Source organism: Somniosus microcephalus, chromosome 3 (genome assembly GCF_052327205.1).
Source record: "Somniosus microcephalus isolate GS21.2 chromosome 3, FLI_Smic_1.0, whole genome shotgun sequence".
NCBI classification, from domain to species: domain Eukaryota; kingdom Metazoa; phylum Chordata; class Chondrichthyes; order Squaliformes; family Somniosidae; genus Somniosus; species Somniosus microcephalus.
This window is the reverse complement of record NC_140989.1, coordinates 160,398,107-160,415,854: the sequence shown is the minus strand read 5'-3', so window position 1 is coordinate 160,415,854 and position 17,748 is coordinate 160,398,107. Positions and strand designations below refer to the sequence as shown.

At 46.5% G+C, this 17,748-nt stretch overlaps 1 protein-coding gene across 2 annotated transcripts in view; it reads left to right on the top strand.

Annotated features, from left to right (window-relative positions):
* memo1 (mediator of cell motility 1) overlaps window positions 1-17,748 on the top strand; it is a 69,413-nt gene that overhangs the window by 14,533 nt on the left and 37,132 nt on the right. The window contains exon 3 of one of the 2 annotated variants that reach the window (XM_085981800.1): window positions 402-470. The exons of the other annotated variant lie outside the window; for it this stretch is intronic. Coding sequence (XP_085837926.1) covers window positions 402-470 — 69 coding nt within the window. The remainder of the gene's footprint in view (window positions 1-401; window positions 471-17,748) is intronic. 2 annotated transcript variants of the gene reach the window in all.

Below are 17,748 nucleotides of genomic sequence, written 5' to 3'. Positions count from 1 at the left end.
AAATAATAATTGAAATGTATTTTATGGCAATGCCTGGGGGGGGATGTTATATTTGCATCTCTCGCCCACCCTTTTCTCGCTGTGCCCAAAACAGTCAGGAGCTGACCTGCTCCTGCGCCTCTGCCAATGTGGCTGTGTAACTGCTGCTGAAAGGTGCACAAGAACAGCCCCCATTGACCTTCCTTCTGATTCTCCTTCCCTCCGTGCTGGCAAGTGCTTGGTTTCCACTTGCTCGGCTGAGTTGCAACCATGCCCTGCGGAGGATTGCTGGCTTAAAGCCACGTCCTACCACTCTCTGGTACAGGACCTTGTGCTGACTGTGGACATTTTGATTAGGTCTCTGCAAGTTTGGTGTGGGATGTTGGTGCTCATGCAAACCTCTTCTGCTTTTACCTTTACAGTCATGCAGGATACACATACTGTGGCTCTTGTGCTGCTCATGCTTATAAACAAGTGGACCCATCCATCACGTAAGTGAATCTCAATGTTGGGGCTTCTCCTCTGGCGAGCACAGTCTTAAGCAAGGCTAATTTTGAAGCGATGAGCGAGGAACGGACCAGAATTGGAGGGTAGGAATGGTTAAATCAATGAAATCTTGCCTCATAACTGACTTTTTCACAAAATTGAATCCCAAGGGATTAATGGGGTGGTGACAGCATGAAATTGGATAAGGGACAGAAAGCAAAGCATAATGGTGAACGGTTGTTTTTTTTAGACTAGAGGGAAGTATACAGTGGTGTGTGTGTGTATACACTTGGGTACACAGGGCGTAATGTCTAAGTTTCCAGATGAACCGAAACTCAAAAATGTAGTAAACAGTGAGGAGGATAGTAACAGACTCCAGGAGGACATAGACAGACTGGTGAAATGGGCAGACACATGGCAGATTCAATTTAATACAGAAGTGTGAAGTGATGCATTTTGGTAGGAAGAAGGTATAATAAGAGGCAATATAAACTAAATGGTACAATTTTAAAAGGGGTGCTGGAAGAGAGAGACATGGGGGTGTATGTACACAAATCATTGAAGATGTTAGAACAAGTTGAGAAGGCTGTTAAAAAAATCATTTGGGATCCTTAGGTTTGTAAATAGAGGCATAGAGTACAAAAGCAAGGTTAAACCAGTTCTAAATTACTGGCTAGGCCCCAGCTGGTGTATTGTGTTCAATTCTGGGCACACACTTTAGGAAGGATGTCAAGGCCTGAGAGAGGGTGCAGAAGAGATTTACAAGAATGGTACCAGGGATGAGGGACGCCAGTTATGTGGCAAGACTGGAGAAGCTGGGGTTCTCCTTGGAGCAGAGAAGATTAAGGGAAGATTTGATAGAGGTGTTCAAACTCATAAATGGTTTTGATAAAGTAAATAAGAAGAAACTGTTTCCAGTGACCAAAGAGTCAGTAACTGGAGGATACAGATTTAAGGTCATTGGTGAAAGAACCAGAGGTGAGATATGCAGTGAGTTATGATCTGGAATGCACTGCCTTAAAGGGCTGTGGCAGCCGATTTTAATTGTAACTTTCGAAAGGGAATTGGATAAATACTTGAAGGGGAAAAATTAGCAGGGCCATAGGGAAAGGGCAAGAGACTAATCGTATGGCTCTTTCAAAGAGCCAGCACATGTGCGATGGGCGGAATGACCCACTGTGCTGTATCATTCTATGATCTATCCCAGAAGGAAATCACTGGATTACAAACAAGTATGGAAAGGCTTCAGAGGTACTTTTGAGGCCTACTCTGCCACTGTCTGCGAGAGGGGTTGGGGACCAGCATGGACCAGAAGGAGAAGGCTGGTGTAAGGGCAAAGAATAGTACTAAAGAGGAGGGCGGATGTGGACAACCCAAGTAAATACTGGGGGCAGAGACAGAATGTGGAACCGCAGATGGTATGAAGTGGAAATAGCAAAGGGTTTTGTACGGACATCAAGGGGGAAATAAAGTGGTAAAGCAGTGGCCATTAAAAATGGCTTTAGAGGACAAAGATGTGATGGGACCGATAAATTAATATTTTGTTCTGATCTTCACATTGGAGAGGGTGAATACGATGTTAGAGCTGCAAGAAAGCCTGGAGATTAGTTCAGGAAAGAAAATCACAGGAAAAGTGTGATCAGAAATTTGAATTGGATGAAGTAATGAAATCGAAGCTGGACGACTCTCCAGACCCAGAGCATTTCCACTAATAAAGATAGGCGGGGGTGTTGGTTCAAATCTACTACTCTGGATTCGATGATTATACTGACGGATTGGAAGGTAACATACCTTATTCAAGAAGGGGAAAGGGATAACCCAGTAACTACAGGCCAGTGACTTTAATGTCAATAGTAGAAAAATTGTAAGAGTCCCTAATCATGGACTGAGCAAAATGAGCACGTGGAAAAGTATAAATGGATTGGTGAGAGTCTTTTAATTAATTCTCAGGACGTGGTCATCGCTGGCAAGTTCGGCATTTATTATCCATCCCTATTTGCCCTGAGACGGTGGCAGTCAGCCTTTCAGCAGCTTCATAGTCACTTTTACTGATACCATTGTTTTTTATTCCAGATTTTAAAAAACTGAATTCAAGTTCTCAAACTGCCATGGTGGGATTTGAATTTGCTTTCTCTTTTTATTAGTCCAGTAACATAACCAAAAACACTACCATAGCTATGCAGTCAGTGTTGTTTTGTGAAAGGTATACCTAACTAACCTTATGGCGTTCTTTGATAGTCACTGGTTCATTGGATGGTCTATGCATTTGATAAGGTTCCATAGAAGAGGTTACTTGCTAAGATTATAGGACATGGGATCGGAGGCAACATTGTTGCATGGATAGGAAATTAGTTGGGACGCAGAGAGTTGAGATAAAAGGAAGTGACGGCTAATGTCACTCCAGGGATTCTAGCTTTTCTATATATTAAACATAAGAAATAGGAGCAGGAGTAGGCCATTGGGCCCCTCGAGTCTGCTCCGCCATTCAATAAGATCATGGCTGATCTGGTCTTGGCCTCAACTCCACTTCCCTGCCCGCTCCCCATAACCCTCGACTCCCTTATCGTTCAAAAATCTGTCTCTCTCCACCTTTAAATATATTCAATGACCCAGCCTCCACAGCTCTCTGGGGTAGAGAATTCCAAAGATTCACGACCCTCTGAGAGAAGAAATTCCTCCTCATCTCTGTTTTAAAAACCTGCAATTGATGGAGTACATACAAGTTTGCAGGTGATACTGAACCAGGAGGTGTATTGTGTAGAGAGGAGAAACATGCAGAAGTTCACAGGTTAAACAAGTGGGCGGGTCGATGGCAGATGCAAAGTAAAATGTGAGAATTTGGAGGTAAGAAGGACAGATGGAAATACAGTCTAAATTGGGATGCACGGCGGGGTTGAGGGAGAGAGGAACAAAGAGATTTAGGGATCCAGGTACCTAAAGCATTAAAAGCTAGATTGAGTTCAAAAAGCAATCTTAAAAAGCTGGGTTTGATTTTAACTGGCTTAGTTCTAAGAGTATAGAATATGAAAGCAAGTACCCTGCAGTCACACAACGGGCTCCGCCCCCCCCTTTCGGACTATAGTGTTCAGTTTTCGGTGTCCACCTTGGAAGGAGCTACTAGCCTTTGGGAATCGAAAATGACTGAGTGTGAGCAGGCTTGGCTATGATAAGAGACTAAGTGAGTAAACTTGGGCTATATTCCCTGAAGATGAGGAGGTTAGGGGGTGATCCACTTGAGATGTCTGAAACAATGACGGGAACTGACCGGCTGGAGGGAGAATGACTCTTCCCTCTAGTGGGGGAATCCAGAACAAGGGGACAGAATCTTAGAATTAGAATATACTGGCTTAAAGTGAATCCACAAAAAATGACTTCACACAAAGGGTTGTGAGAGTGTGCAATGTACTGTCCCTGATGTCATTAAATGCAGAATCAATTGACCTGTTTTTAAGAGTGAGAGAGACTTACTTGGGCAGTAAGGGTATTGAATGATATGGAGAAAGCGCAGGGAATTCAGATTAAAAAGAGAGCTATAATAGCTGACAAAATGGAATAGGGCCGATTGGGCTGAATGGCCCACTCCAATGTAAAAGATTAAGTTTACTCGCGAGCAGTGTACAATGCTCTATGTAAGTCTGTACTAGTGGTCACAGTGCTAAGTATAGCTCATTTATATTGGCAATTCAGTACCTCCTCCATCTGCTCGCCTATTTTTTTTCTCTTTTCCCCTTTCTCTCGAAAGCCTTCACTCCTTGCTGTGGTACAGCCCCTCTGGTATCCGCTACTCTGGTCTCTCACCCTACTGAGCATTATTCATACATGAGCCTTGTCGGTGAGTGCCAGCAGGCTATTACACCATGGGGGCCATCACAACTGAACGCAATCCCATCCCTGTCTGATGGCTACACACGTGTACCTCTAGCAGGGGTCACTGAATGGCGAACAGGAACCCTGACTGATTTTTTTTCTTGTCACCCACCCTCTTTCTCTATTTCCTTCCCCCCCCCAAAAAAAAAATATTCAGGGGCACTCGGGTCAATTATAGTGCCCGACAACTACCATAATTCAAATCCACTAACTCGGGACAGACTAGGGGATTGACCTGCCTGACACGACCACTCATTGAAGGCCAGTGTCTGGGACATTCAGCTGCTCATTGGATAAGGCCCTGTCTGTTGCTCAACTACTGATTGGATAAGCCCCCTGCCTATTACTCAACTACTGATTGGATAAGTTCCGTCAATAGCTCAACTACTGATTGCTCAACTACTGATTGGATAAGCCCCCCCCCCCCCCCCCTGTCTGTTGCTCAATTACTGATTGGATAAGCCCAGTGTCTGGGACACTCAACTACTGATTGGATAAGCCCCTTGCTTGTTGCTCACCTGCCTCCCTCTTTAAAGATATACAGCAAAAATAGATTGTTTTAAATCAGAAATGTATTTATTTGGAACCAGTGTCTTTTTAAAAAAAAAAAAAAAAATCAACTTGCATACTGAACAAATTCAAACAGTTATGTATTAATTTGGGATGAGGGAATCTAAGTTGGTTAGTTTTGCTACTAGTGTCTATAAGTAACTACAGCCAATCTCGTGCCTCAGTGAGGAGCAGGTGATAACAGAAATGGTACAATGGCTACGGTTTAATAAAAAAATTGCCAAGTTCCTTTCGCTAGATCGCTCCCAACAGGGGAATCCAGCTCAAAAGAGTTGGAGAAGGTCGGCATCACTCTGCTTAAAAACAGTACAAGGTCAGTGTAGGATCCTCTCTAGTTCCAAATGCTCATGGGGCATTGAATATTGTCATGTGCAAACAGTGCCAGCACATTCCCCAATTAAGTACTTGGGCATTAAAATGCACTCTTCAGATTGCTGTTTAATTTTCATCCATTGCGATAACCTCCTCCGATACATCATCTTTCCCCTTGAAGTTGGTAGAATACTCCAGCGAACTAAACCTCACTGCCAGTTAATAAAAGGGCCCCTGATGGCAGCCTGCGACAGTGGAAATATCCCTTTAATTTTTGTTTGTGCTCGCTCGATGACCCGTGGAGGAGCCCGTCGGAGAACTAAACAGTGTGTTCATCTGTGGGTTACATCAAACAGTTCACGTGACCTGACTTTGTAAAGAGGATCAGTGGAGATCTACCGGAGGGGAGGGGGGTGGGGGAGAAGAATCTGCCGCAAACAGATTAGATTTCAAAAGACGGGCAGGATATTTTACTTGTCATTTGTTTTTCTTATGTTTCCATTTTCTCTCTCCCTCAACATTTTATCAATAAAAATCACTGACCTGTGTTTTTTGTACAAATTGTATATGTTTCCTCCCCCAACATACAGTCTGGATGTACATTCATATCTGTCTGGGTTTGATTAGTGCAGACAGCTATTTTCAGTGTAGCTGACGCAAATGCTCGAAGAGAATGGAATGGCAGTGCTGAGTTATGGTGCAGTCAGATCACGCTGCAGTTTGAAATTTGGGCTTTTACAGCAGCACACATTCTGTCATTTGCCAAACCCAAATTGCCACATTTCTCCATCTGTGCAATGAATCAAACCCTTCCCAATTGGTTATGAAGGAACAGGTAGTCCTTTTAATACATCTGGAGAATAACATTCAAACTAGTTTGTCACTGCTGGGGAAAGCCTTTCCGCAATCCCGCTCTGGATACTGGGACCCAAAAGCCAGAATCCGAGTTGTGACCGGAACCATCTTTAAGTCGTTTTAGCGCGTTGTTGCCACAGCATTGATGGAGCAGTCAATATATGGCCTTTCCGACTGCAGGGTACAAACAGGGGGGTGGGGGGGGGGGGAAGGTGGGAGGGGTGATGGGAGAAAGGTCTGCAGTTTCTTTATTTAACTATATGTGAACTCATCCAGTGTTTACTTAACATCAATTGGATTTAAACAGATAAAGACCTACACTTCAGCAGCAGGATAATACCTGTCGCATGGTTTAATGTTCCTGAATTTAAAGAAGTGTGGATTCTCTGACTTACCACGAACATAGTACATTAAAATGAGTATATCTGCATTCATTTCCTGTATGTCACACAAACTAATCACAATTAAGTCATATAAAATCATAATTACTATTACAAACTTATTGTGTATAAATTTTAATTTTATTTGTTTTATCTAGACAATTTAATCCATTAACTTTTTTTTAGATAACTCATTTATTCCCAACACGAATATGCCTTCACGTTCATGCAAACACGATTTGCCCGCAATACGCGATGGCCGGTATAACGTGCCAGGGTAGTCCCAGGTTGTTATTCTGGAATTTAGGTTTTTTATGCTGACTTGAGAGTTACTGATTTGTTTATTTTGAGACACATTGTAGAATCAAAAGGCTGGTATTTTTGAACATGTGTATTTTAGATCAAACCATCATTACATGGACTAATTCAGGTAAAATTCAGAATTAATGACAGTCAAACGACTGCAGAGATTGTGCCTGACTGCACATTGTAAGGGCAAACCTAATCCCTGGTTACAGTATAATGAGTAATTAGAACATAATAACAAGACATAGGAGCAGGAGTAGGCCATTTGTCCCCTTGAGTCTGCTCCGCCATTCAATAAGATCATGGCTGATCTGATCTTGGCCTCAACTCCACTTCCCTGCCCGCTCCCCATAACCCTTCACTCCCTTACCTTTCAAAAATCTGTCTATCTCCACTTTAAGTATATTCAATGACCCAGCCTCCACAGCTCTCTGGGGAAGAGGACTCCAAAGATTCACGACCCTCTGAGAAAAGAAATTCCTCCTCATTTCTGATTTAAATGGGTGCCCCCTTATTCTGAAATTATGCCCCCTAGTCCTAGGTTCCCCCATGAAGGGAAACATCCTCTCTGCAGCTACCCTATCAAGCCCCTTCAGAATCTTATATGTTTCAATAAGATCCCCTCTCATTCTTCTAAACTCCAATGTATAGGCTCAACCTTTCTTCATAAGACAACCCTTTCATCTCAGGAATCAACCTCATAAACCTTCTCTGAACTGCCTCCAATGCAAGTATATCCTTCCTTAAATAAGGAGACCAAAACTGTACACAGTACTCCAGGTGTGGTCTCACCAAGGTCCTGCACAGTTGTAACAGGACTTCCCCACTTTTACACTCCATTTCCTTTGCAATAAAGGCCAACACTCCATTTGCCTTCCTAATTACTTGCGGTACCTGCATGCTAACTGATGCGCTATCAATTACTCATAAAAGACTGAGAGTTAAGAGAGTAACTAAAGGCTTTTATTAACAAAAGAATGAAGGTCTGCCTCGAGTGGTCGACCGGTCCAGAATACAAAGTGGCTGGGGAGCAGTCACCTTTATACTAGGACTTGTGGGAGGAGTCAGCCGAGGCATGTCCAGGCATGTACACAGTGGAATACAAACAGTGGTTTACCACATTCACCCCTTGTTTAAAATTGAGTCCGGCGGGGTGAAGTGTATTAAAAGTTAGTGTATTGGAGTCTCTCCGGAGGTCTTGTCTGCCGCTGTGATCGGCGTGGCGACGGCAGGGGTAGTGGAGCTTCCGGCGTCGAGTCCCGCGTAGGCTGTGGCACAGGCGTGTCGTCCTCGTAGATGTCGAGCGGGTCGCTGGGCCCAGGCCTGCCGTCTGCCGGGGCTGGATATCGGATCGTGGGGGGGAGGTGGTAGTGAGTAGTGGGTTACTGCAGCCCCCGAGGGTGCAAGGTCTCTTATGGAGACTGTGTCCTCCCGCCCGTCCGGGTATGCAATGTAAGCATACTGGGGGTTGGCGTGGAGGAGGTCGACCCTCTCGACCAGGGGGTTCGTTTTATGGGTCCTCACGTGCCTTCTCAGTAGGACCGGCCCTGGGGACGTCAGCCATGGTGGTAGCGATGTCCCCGATGTGGACTTCCTTGGGAAGACAAACATTTTCTCATGAGGGGTGGCGTTAGTGGCAGTGCAGAGCAGTGACCGAATAGAGTGGAGCGCATCGGGGAGCACATCCTGCCAGCGGGAGGTTGGAAGGCCCCTAGACTTTAAGGCTAGCAGGGCGGCCTTCCAAACTGTCGCATTTTCTCTTTCCACCTGTCCGTTCCCCCGGGGGTTGTAACTGGTGGTCCTGCTTGTGGCAATACCCCTAGTTAGCAGGTACTGACGGAGTTCGTCACTCATAAACGATGAGCCCCGGTTGCTATGGATATAGCTGGGGAAACCGAACAGGGTGAAGAGGTCGTTCAGACATTTAATGACCGTGGCACTGGTCATGTCCGGGCAGGGGATGGCGAACGGGAAACGGGAGTACTCATCAATAATATTGAGGAAGTACACATTGCGGTCGGAGGAGGGGAGAGGCCCTTTAAAATCAACGCTCAGGCGCTCGAAGGGGCGAGTGGCTTTTATCAGGTGGGCCCTGTCTGGTCTATAAAAGTGCGGTTTGCACTCAGCGCAGACTTGGCAGTTCCTGGTCATGGTCCTGACCTCCTCAATAGAGTAAGGCAGGTTGCGGGCCTTGATGAAGTGGAAGAACCTGGTGACCCCCGGGTGGCAGAGGTCATTGTGGAGGGCCCGCAGTCTATCGATCTGTGCGCTGGCGCAGGTGCCACGCGATAGCGCATCCGGGGGTTCATTGAGCTTCCCGGGCCGGTACAAGATCTCGTAATTGTAGGTGGAAAGTTCGATTCTCCACCTCAAGATCTTGTCATTTTTGATTTTGCCCCTCTGCTTGTTGTTAAACATGAAAGCAACTGAACGTTGGTCAGTGAGCAGGGTAAATCGTTTTCCGGCCAGGTAGTGCCTCCAATGACGCACAGCCTCCACAATCGCCTGGGCCTCCTTCTCAACAGCGGAGTGTCTGGTCTCCGGGCCTTGGAGGGTTCGTGAAAAGAAGGCCACGGGTCTCCCCGCCTGATTGAGGGTAGCGGCCAGGGCAAAGTCGGACGCGTCACTTTCCACCTGGAAGGGGATGGATTCGTCCACTGCGTGCATGGTGGCTTTGGCAATGTCTTCCTTGATACGGTGGAAGGCTAAGCGGGCCTCTGCCGTCAAGGGAAAAGAGGTGGACTTGATCAGCGGATGGGCCTTGTCCGCATAGTAGGGGACCCACTGGGCATAATAGGAGAAAAACCCTAGGCACCTCTTCAGGGCCTTGAGGCAGTGGGGCAGTGGGAGTTCCATAAGGGGACGCATCCGGTCGGGGTCGGGGCCGATGACTCCGTGTTCCACAACACAGCCAAGGATGGCGAGGCGGTTTGTGCGGAATATGCACTTCTCCTTGTTATATGTCAGGTTCAGGAGTTGGGCGGTGCGGAGGAATTTTTCGAGGTTTGCGTCATGGTCCTGCAAGTCACGGCCGCAGATGGTCACATTGTCCAGATATGGGAAAGTGGCCTGCAACGCATTTTGATCTACCATCCGGTCCATCTCCCTTTGGAAGACGGAGACCCCGTTGGTGACGCCAAAGGGAACCCTAAGGAAGTGATAGAGGCGGCCGTTTGCCTCAAAGGCAGTATACTGGCGGTCCTCAGGGCGGATAGGGAGCTGGTGGTACGCTGATTTCAGGTCAATGGTCGAGAAGACGCGGTACTGCGCGATCTGGTTGACCATCTCAGCTATGCGGGGGAGTGGGTAGGCGTCCAGCAGGGTGTAGCGATTTATTGTCAGGCTGTAGTCAATGACCAGGCGCTGCTTCTCGCCGGTCTTAACGACCACAACCTGGGCTCGCCAGGGGCTGGTGCTGCCCTCAATAATCCCTTCCTTCAGGAGCCGCTCCACTTCGGTTTTAATGAAAACCCTGTCCCCGGCACTGTATCGCCTGCTCTTTGTGGCGATGGGCTTACAGTCGGGGGTGAGGTTAGCAAACAGTGGGGGGTGGGGGGGGTGCCTCTGAGTGTGGAGAGGTTGCACCTGGTGCGCGGCGGGCAATTTGGGAGCTGCTGGCTGCGGACTGTGAGTGGGGGTAGGGGTCCACCGTACGCCATCGTAACACTTTTAAGGTGGCACTGAAAATCTAACCCCAGCAGGACGGCAGCGCAGAGGTCGGGCAGGACCAGAAGTTTAAAATGATCGTACACGGTCCCGTCTACTACGAGTGTCACTACGCAGTAGCTGCCGATGTCCGCCGACTGGGACTCGGAGGCCATAGAAATCCGCTGGTGCGCAGGCAGGACTGGGAGAGAGCAACGCCGCACCGTGTCGGGGTGGATGAAGCTCTCCGTGCTCCCAGAGTCAAAAAGGCAGATTGTATCGTGGCCATTTACCTTAATGTCCATTGTGGAACTGGCCAGCTGGTGCGGTCTCGCTTGGTCCAGTGTAACGGATGCCAGCGTAGGGGTCGGTGTGTCGCTGCGGGTATCAGATGAGGCGGTGTTCGGGGCCTGCTGCGTTCCGGCTGTCGTCCAAGATGGCGGCGTCCATGATCCCCATGTGGCTGGAGGCGTCCAAAATGGCTGCTGTACCGGTGGTTTGCACATGGCCGGGGAGGCCCAAGATGGCAGCCCGCATGGCCCACACGCGGCGCTGCTGGGGTTCGGGGTGGCTTTGGCCCTGCAGACGTTAGCGTAGTGTCCCTTCTTCCCGCAGCCCGAGCAGATCGCGTTTTTCGCCGGGCAGCGCACTCTGGGGTGTTTTGCCTGGCCACAGAAGTAGCATTTCTGGCCTTGGGGCACTGCTGTCTGGCCTTGGGACACTGCTGCGGTAGTTGGGCCGTTGCTGGGGTGTGACTGGGGTGGCACGGCGCTATGAGGCGGTCCTACCGTGTCCCAGGCTGTCATTCCCCGCGGCGTCCACGGTGCAGAGGAGTAGGCATCCATGCCCCGGTAGGCTGCATCCAATGATAGTGCGAGTTCAGAGGCCTTGTTGAGGTCGAGGTCACTCTGCTCCAACAGTCGCTGTCGGGTGTAACTGGATCTGTGGCCTGCTACAAAAGCATCCCGGATAAGTTCCTCTGTGTACACGGCGGCCTTTACATCCTTACAACCACAGGCCCGGCCAAGCACAGACAGTGCCTGAAGGTATTCCACGGTCGATTCCCCAGGTTGTTGTTTACGACTCCCCAGAAGGTGCCTGGCGTACACTTCGTTCACTGGGCGCGTGTACTGGTCCTTGAGGAGCTTGATAGCGTCCGCGTATGAGGTCGCGTCTTGGATGACCGAGTACACTCGGTGGTTCACTTTGGAGGTCAGGACATCCAGTTTGTCCTCGTCCGATTTGATTGCTGCGGAGGCGGTCAGGAATTTTTCGAAACACTTAAGCCAGTGAGTAAACTTGGTGGCTGAGTCCACCTCCCGATGATCTAAGTCCAGGCATGCTGGTGTGAGGATCTTCTCCATTATAAAAATTTTGTTAATAAAATTGATGCGCTATCAATTACTCATAAAAGACTGAGAGTTAAGAGAGCAACTAAAGGCTTTTATTAACAAAAGAATGAAGGTCTGCCTCGAGTGGTCGACCAGTCCAGAATACAAAGGGGCTGGGGAGCAGTCACCTTTATACTAGGACTTGTGGGAGGAGTCAGCCGAGGCATGTCCAGGCATGTACACAGTGGAATACAAACAGTGGTTTACCACACTAACGTTTTGTGATTCATGTACAAGGACCCCCAGATCCCTCTGTACCTCAGCATTTTATAATCTCTCTCCATTTAAATAACAATTTGCTTTTTTATTTTTCCTACCAAAGTGGATAACCTCACATTTTCCCACATTAAACTCCATCTGCCAGATTTTTTGCCCACTCACTTAACCTATCTATATCCCTTTGGAGATTCCTTGCGTCCTCCACACAATTTGCTTTCCCACCTATCTTTGTATCATCAGCAAATTTGGCTACATTACATTCGGTCCCTTCATCCAAGTCATTAATATAGATTGTAAATAGTTGAGGCCCCAGCACTGATCCCTGCGGCACCCCACTAGTTACAGTTTGCCAACCTGAAAATTACCCATTTATCCTGACTCTCTGTTTTCTGTTAGTTAGCCAAACCTCTATCCATGCTAATATATTACCCCCAACCCCGTGAGCTCTTATCTTGTGTAGTAACCTTTTATGTGGCACCTTATCGAATGCCTTCTGGAAATCCAAATACACAACATGTACTGGTTCCCCTTTATCCACCCTGCTCGTTACATCCTCAAAGAACTCCAGCAAATTTGTCAAACGTGATTTCCCTTTCATAAAACCATGCTCACTCTGCTTGACTATATTATGATTTTCTAAATGTCCTGCCACCACTTCCTTAATGATGGACTCCAGCATTTTCCCAGTGACGGATGTTAGGCTAACTGGTCGATAGTTGCCTGCTTTCTGTCTCCCTCCTCTCTTAAATAGAGGCGTTACATTTGCAGTTTTCCAGTCCGCTGGGACCTCTCCAGAATCAAGGGAATTTTGGTAGATTTCAACCAATGCATCCACTATCTCTGCAGCCACCTCTTTTAAGACGCTAGGATGCAGGCCATCGGGTCCAGGGGACTTGTCCACCTTTAGTCCCATTAGTTTGCCTAGTACTTTCTCTCTAGTGATAATTGTTTTAAGTCCCCCCACCACCCCAATAGCCCCTTGATTATCCATTATCGGGATGCTTTTAGTGTCTTCTACCGTGAAGACCGATACAAAATATTTGTTCAAAGTCTCCGCCATTTCCCTGTTTCTCATTATTAATTCCCCAGACTCATCCTCTAGGGGATCAACATTTACTTTAGCTACTCTCTTCCTTTTTATATACCTGTAGAAGCTCTTACTGTCTGTTTTTATATTTCTTGCTAGCTTACTCTCATAAGCTAGCTTCTCTCTATCATTTTTTTAGTTGTCCTTTGCTGGTTTTTAAAAATTTCCCAATCCTCTGGCCTTCCACTATTCTTTGCAACATTGTATGCTTTTGTTTTCTATTTTATACCATCCTTTACTTCCTTAGTTAACCACGGATGGTTCATCCTTCTCTTAAAGAGTCTTTCTTTCTCACTGGAATATATCTTTGCTGAGAGTTATGAAATATCTCCTTAAATGTTTGCCACTGCTTTTCTACAGTCTTACCCTGTAATATATTTTCCCAGTCCACTTTAACCAAGTCTGCCTTCATACCTTTGTAATTACCTTTGTTTAAGTTTAGGACACTAGTTTAAGACATAAGAACATAAGAAATAGGAGCAGGAGTAGGCCATTCAGCCCTACGAGCCTGCTCCGCCATTCAATGAGATCATGGCTGATCTTCTGCCTCAACTCCATTCACTGGCCCTATCGCCATATCCCTTGATGCCCTTACTAGTCAGAAATCTATCGACTTCTGTTTTGAATATACCCAATGACTGAGCCTCCACAGCCCTCTGGGGTAGAGAATTCCAAAGATTCACCACCCTCTGTGTGAAGAAATTTCTTCTCATCTCAGTCCTGAATGGCCTACCCTTTATCCTGAGGCTGTGGCCCCTGGTTCTAGACTCCCCAGCCAAGGGAAACATTCTCCCAGCATCCATCCTATCAAGCCCTGTAATAATTTTGTATGCTTCAATGAGATCCCCCCTCATTCTTCTGAATTCAAGAGAATACAGGCTTAGTTTACGCAATCTCTTCTCATAGGACAGTCCTGCCATCACAAGAATCAGTCTTGTGAACCTTTGTTGCACTCCCTCTATGGCAAGTATATCCTTCCTTGGGTAAGGAGACCAAAATTGTACACAGTACTCCAGGTGTGGTCTCACCAAGGCCCTATATAATTGGAGTAAGACTTCTTTACTCCTGTACTCAAATCCTCTTGTAATGAAGGCCAGCATACCATTTGCCTTCCTAACGGCTTGCTGCACCTGCACATTCACTTTGTGACTCATGTACAAGGACACCCTTGAGCATCTGCATTCCCCAATCTTTCACCATTTAGGAAATACTCTGCCTTTCTGTTTTTTCTACCAAAGTGGATAACTTCACATTTATCCACATTATATTCCATCTACCATGTTCTCGCCCACTCACTGAGCTTGTCGAGATCCCTTTGAAGCTTCTTCACAACTGACACTGCCTAGAGAGACCTAGCTTTCTTACCCTCAAACTGAATTTGAAATTCTACCATGCTATGATCACTCTTCCCAAGAGGATCCTTCACTTCGAGATCATTAATTAATCCAGATCTAAAATAGTTTTCTCCCTGGTTGGTTCCACAATGTATTGTTCCAAGAAACCATCCCGTATACACTCTAAGAACTCTTCCTCAAGTCTACCTTTGCCAATTTGCTTTGTCAAATCAATATGAAGATTAAAATCTCCCATGATTATAGCCGCACCTTTCTTACAAACCTCTATTAGTTCTTGATTTATACTCTGTCCTACAGTGTGCCTACTGTTTGTGGGCCTGTAGACTACTCCCACCAGTGACTTCTTACCTTTATTATTTCTTATCTGCACCCAAACTGATGCTACGTCTTGATCTTCAAAGCCAATATCATTTCTCATTACTGCACTGATCTCATCCCTTATTAACAGAGCTACGCCACCTCCTTTTCCTTTCTGCCTATCCTTACGAAATGGCAAATACCCCTGAATATTCAGTTCCCAGCCTTGGTCACCTTGCAATCACGTCTCTGTAATGGCTACCAGATCATACCAATTTATTTCTATTTGTGCTGTCAACTCCTCTATCTTGTTACGAATGCTGCGTGCGTTCAGATATAGAGCTTTTAATTTTGTCTTTTCACCATTTTTCCTTACTCTGACCCCTCTTTCTGATGCACTCTTATGTGTATATGCTCTGTCCCTTCTTGTCACACTCTGGTTATCGTTACCCCTATCGCTACCTTGCACTTTTGCCTTCTCATTTTTCTTTGACTTTTTTAATTTCCGCTCAGCGCATCCCTCCCCCCCACTATTTAGTTTAAAGCCCTATCTACAGCCCTAGTAATTCGATTCGCCAGGACACTGGTCCCAGCCTGGTTCAAATGAAGCCCGTCCCGACGGAACTGCTCCCTCTTATCCCAGTACTTGTAAGGCTCCAGCATTTGAAATGGGGATAAGTCCGCTGTATCTCAATTTTAATTATGTAGATTAAAGACCTGGATCTATTTAAGAGCTGGTCAGACTATCTTGTTAATTATAAAATGGGACTGGAAGGTACCTGGCTCAGCAACCCGACAAGAAGTGCTCACAGCAGTTCTAGAGGCCACGAGGGGTTAGGACTTAATGACAGGTAATCACACTTTAACAAAGTGAAAACAGCTGCTTAACTGTTTGAAATACAGTTTAAGAGGTTCCTTTGTAATTGACGCCTATGGCAAATGTTTAGCGCTGTTTGCTCGATGCAGGCGGCTGTTCGGGCTAAGCAGGGATGGTGTAAGTGGTGGTGACTGTACATCATAAAATCCGATCGGTATGAATTGTAAATCCTCCGGTGAGCAATGCCATAGGAGATCCAATGGTAATATTGTAAAGATAAATATCTTGCACGTTTTTTGTCTGTCACACTTCAATTGTCGCATTTGTATTTCAAAAAATGTATAACAATCAAAGAACTCTCCAAGAGTGTGAAAATAACAGAGCCTCAATGTCTGCAGCCTCATGATTAAACTTTATGAACTCACCCAGTGTTTACTTAACAGCAGTTAGACTTTGTTGCGTTAAAGGGATATTATCCTACACTTGGCACACCAAATTGGGGGTTATAGTTAATACTGAGGAAAACTCTGACAAAGCAGAAGACATTAATAAACTTGCAGAATGTTTGTGTAAATCATAGAATGATACAGCACAGAAGGAGGCCACCATGCCTGTGCTGGCTCTTTGGTAGAGCTATCCAATTAATCCTAGTTCCCCTGCTGTTAATAAAGCCAAGGTTGCCATATGCTCTTTTTAACAACCTTCTCAACTTGTTCTGCCACCTTCAAAGATTTGTGCAAATACACCCGCAGGTCTCTCTGTTCCTGCACCCCTTTTAAAATTGTACCTTTTAGTTTATATTGCCTCATTCTCTGACTCAAGAAATGTGCCTTATGCCCAACCTCAGAAGGCTCGTCGCAGTACCAGTCCTTTGCCCATACCACCATCCTCGTGATGAAGTGTGATTGGCAACTTTGCAATCTGTAACTAATTAATGGGCAGTTTGTTCTGTCTGCAGGGTGAAGCCTACCCAGACCCTCTTGACACAACGGTTACAACCAGACTCACTCCACAGAGGACGGTTACAACCAGACTCATGCCACAAAGGACATTTTTTTTTAAATTCATTCATGGGATGTGGGCGTCAGTGGCAAGGCCAGCATTTATTGCCCATCCCTAATTGCTCTTGAGAAGGTGGTGGTGAGCCGCCGCCTTGAACTGCTACAGTCCGTGTGGTGAAGGTACTCCCACAGTGCTGTTAGGTAGGGAGTTCCAGGATTTTGACCCAGCGACGATAAAGGATCGGCGATATATTTCTAAGTCAGGATTGTGTGTGACTTGGAGGGGAACTTGGAGGTGGTGGTGTTCCCATGCACCTGCTGCCCTTGTCCTTCTAGGTGGTAGAGGTCGCGGGTTTGGGAGGTGCTGTCAAAGAAGCCTTGGCGAGTTGCCGCAATGCATCTTGTAGATGGTACACACTGCAGCCATGGTACGCCGGTGGTGGAAGGAGTGAATGTTTAAGGTGGTGGATGGGGTGCCAATCAAGCGGGCTGCTTTGTCCTGGATGGTGTCAAGCTTCTTGAGTGTTGTTGGAGCTGCACTCATCCTGGCAAGTGGAGAGTATTCCATCACACTCCTGACTTGTGCCTTGTAGATGGTGGAAAGGCTTTGGGGAGTCAGGAGGTGAGAGACTCGCCCCAGAATACCCAGCCTCTGACCTGCTCTTGTAGCCACAGTATTTATGTGGCTGGTCCAGTTAAGTTTCTGGTCAATGGTGACCTACCAGGATGTTGATATTGGGGGATTCGGCGATGGTAATGACATTGAATGTCATGGGGCAGTGGTTGGACGATCCCTTGTTGGAGATAGTCATTGCCTGGCACTTGTGCGGCGCGAATGTTACTTGCCATTTATCAGCCCGAGCCTGAATGTCGTCCAGGTCTTGCTGCAACAACCAGACTCACTCCACATAGGATGGTTACAACCAGCAGAGAAACACTAATCAAAAACATTCATCAGACTGGGGCAGATTTAAACCCAATTCAAGGACCGAATGCGTTTCTGCATACTGGGAAGAGTGGGAGTAATGAGGAATTACCGCAGGCCATTGGGTGAACTGACGCTCAACACTCTGCTGGTCAGTTTAAAATATACTGGCAGGTGCCCCTGGGTAAGGCTGCTTTAAACCGTCTTCAGATCCTGCTGTCCAACAGGAAGCAGACGGGTTCACAGAAAACTTGCC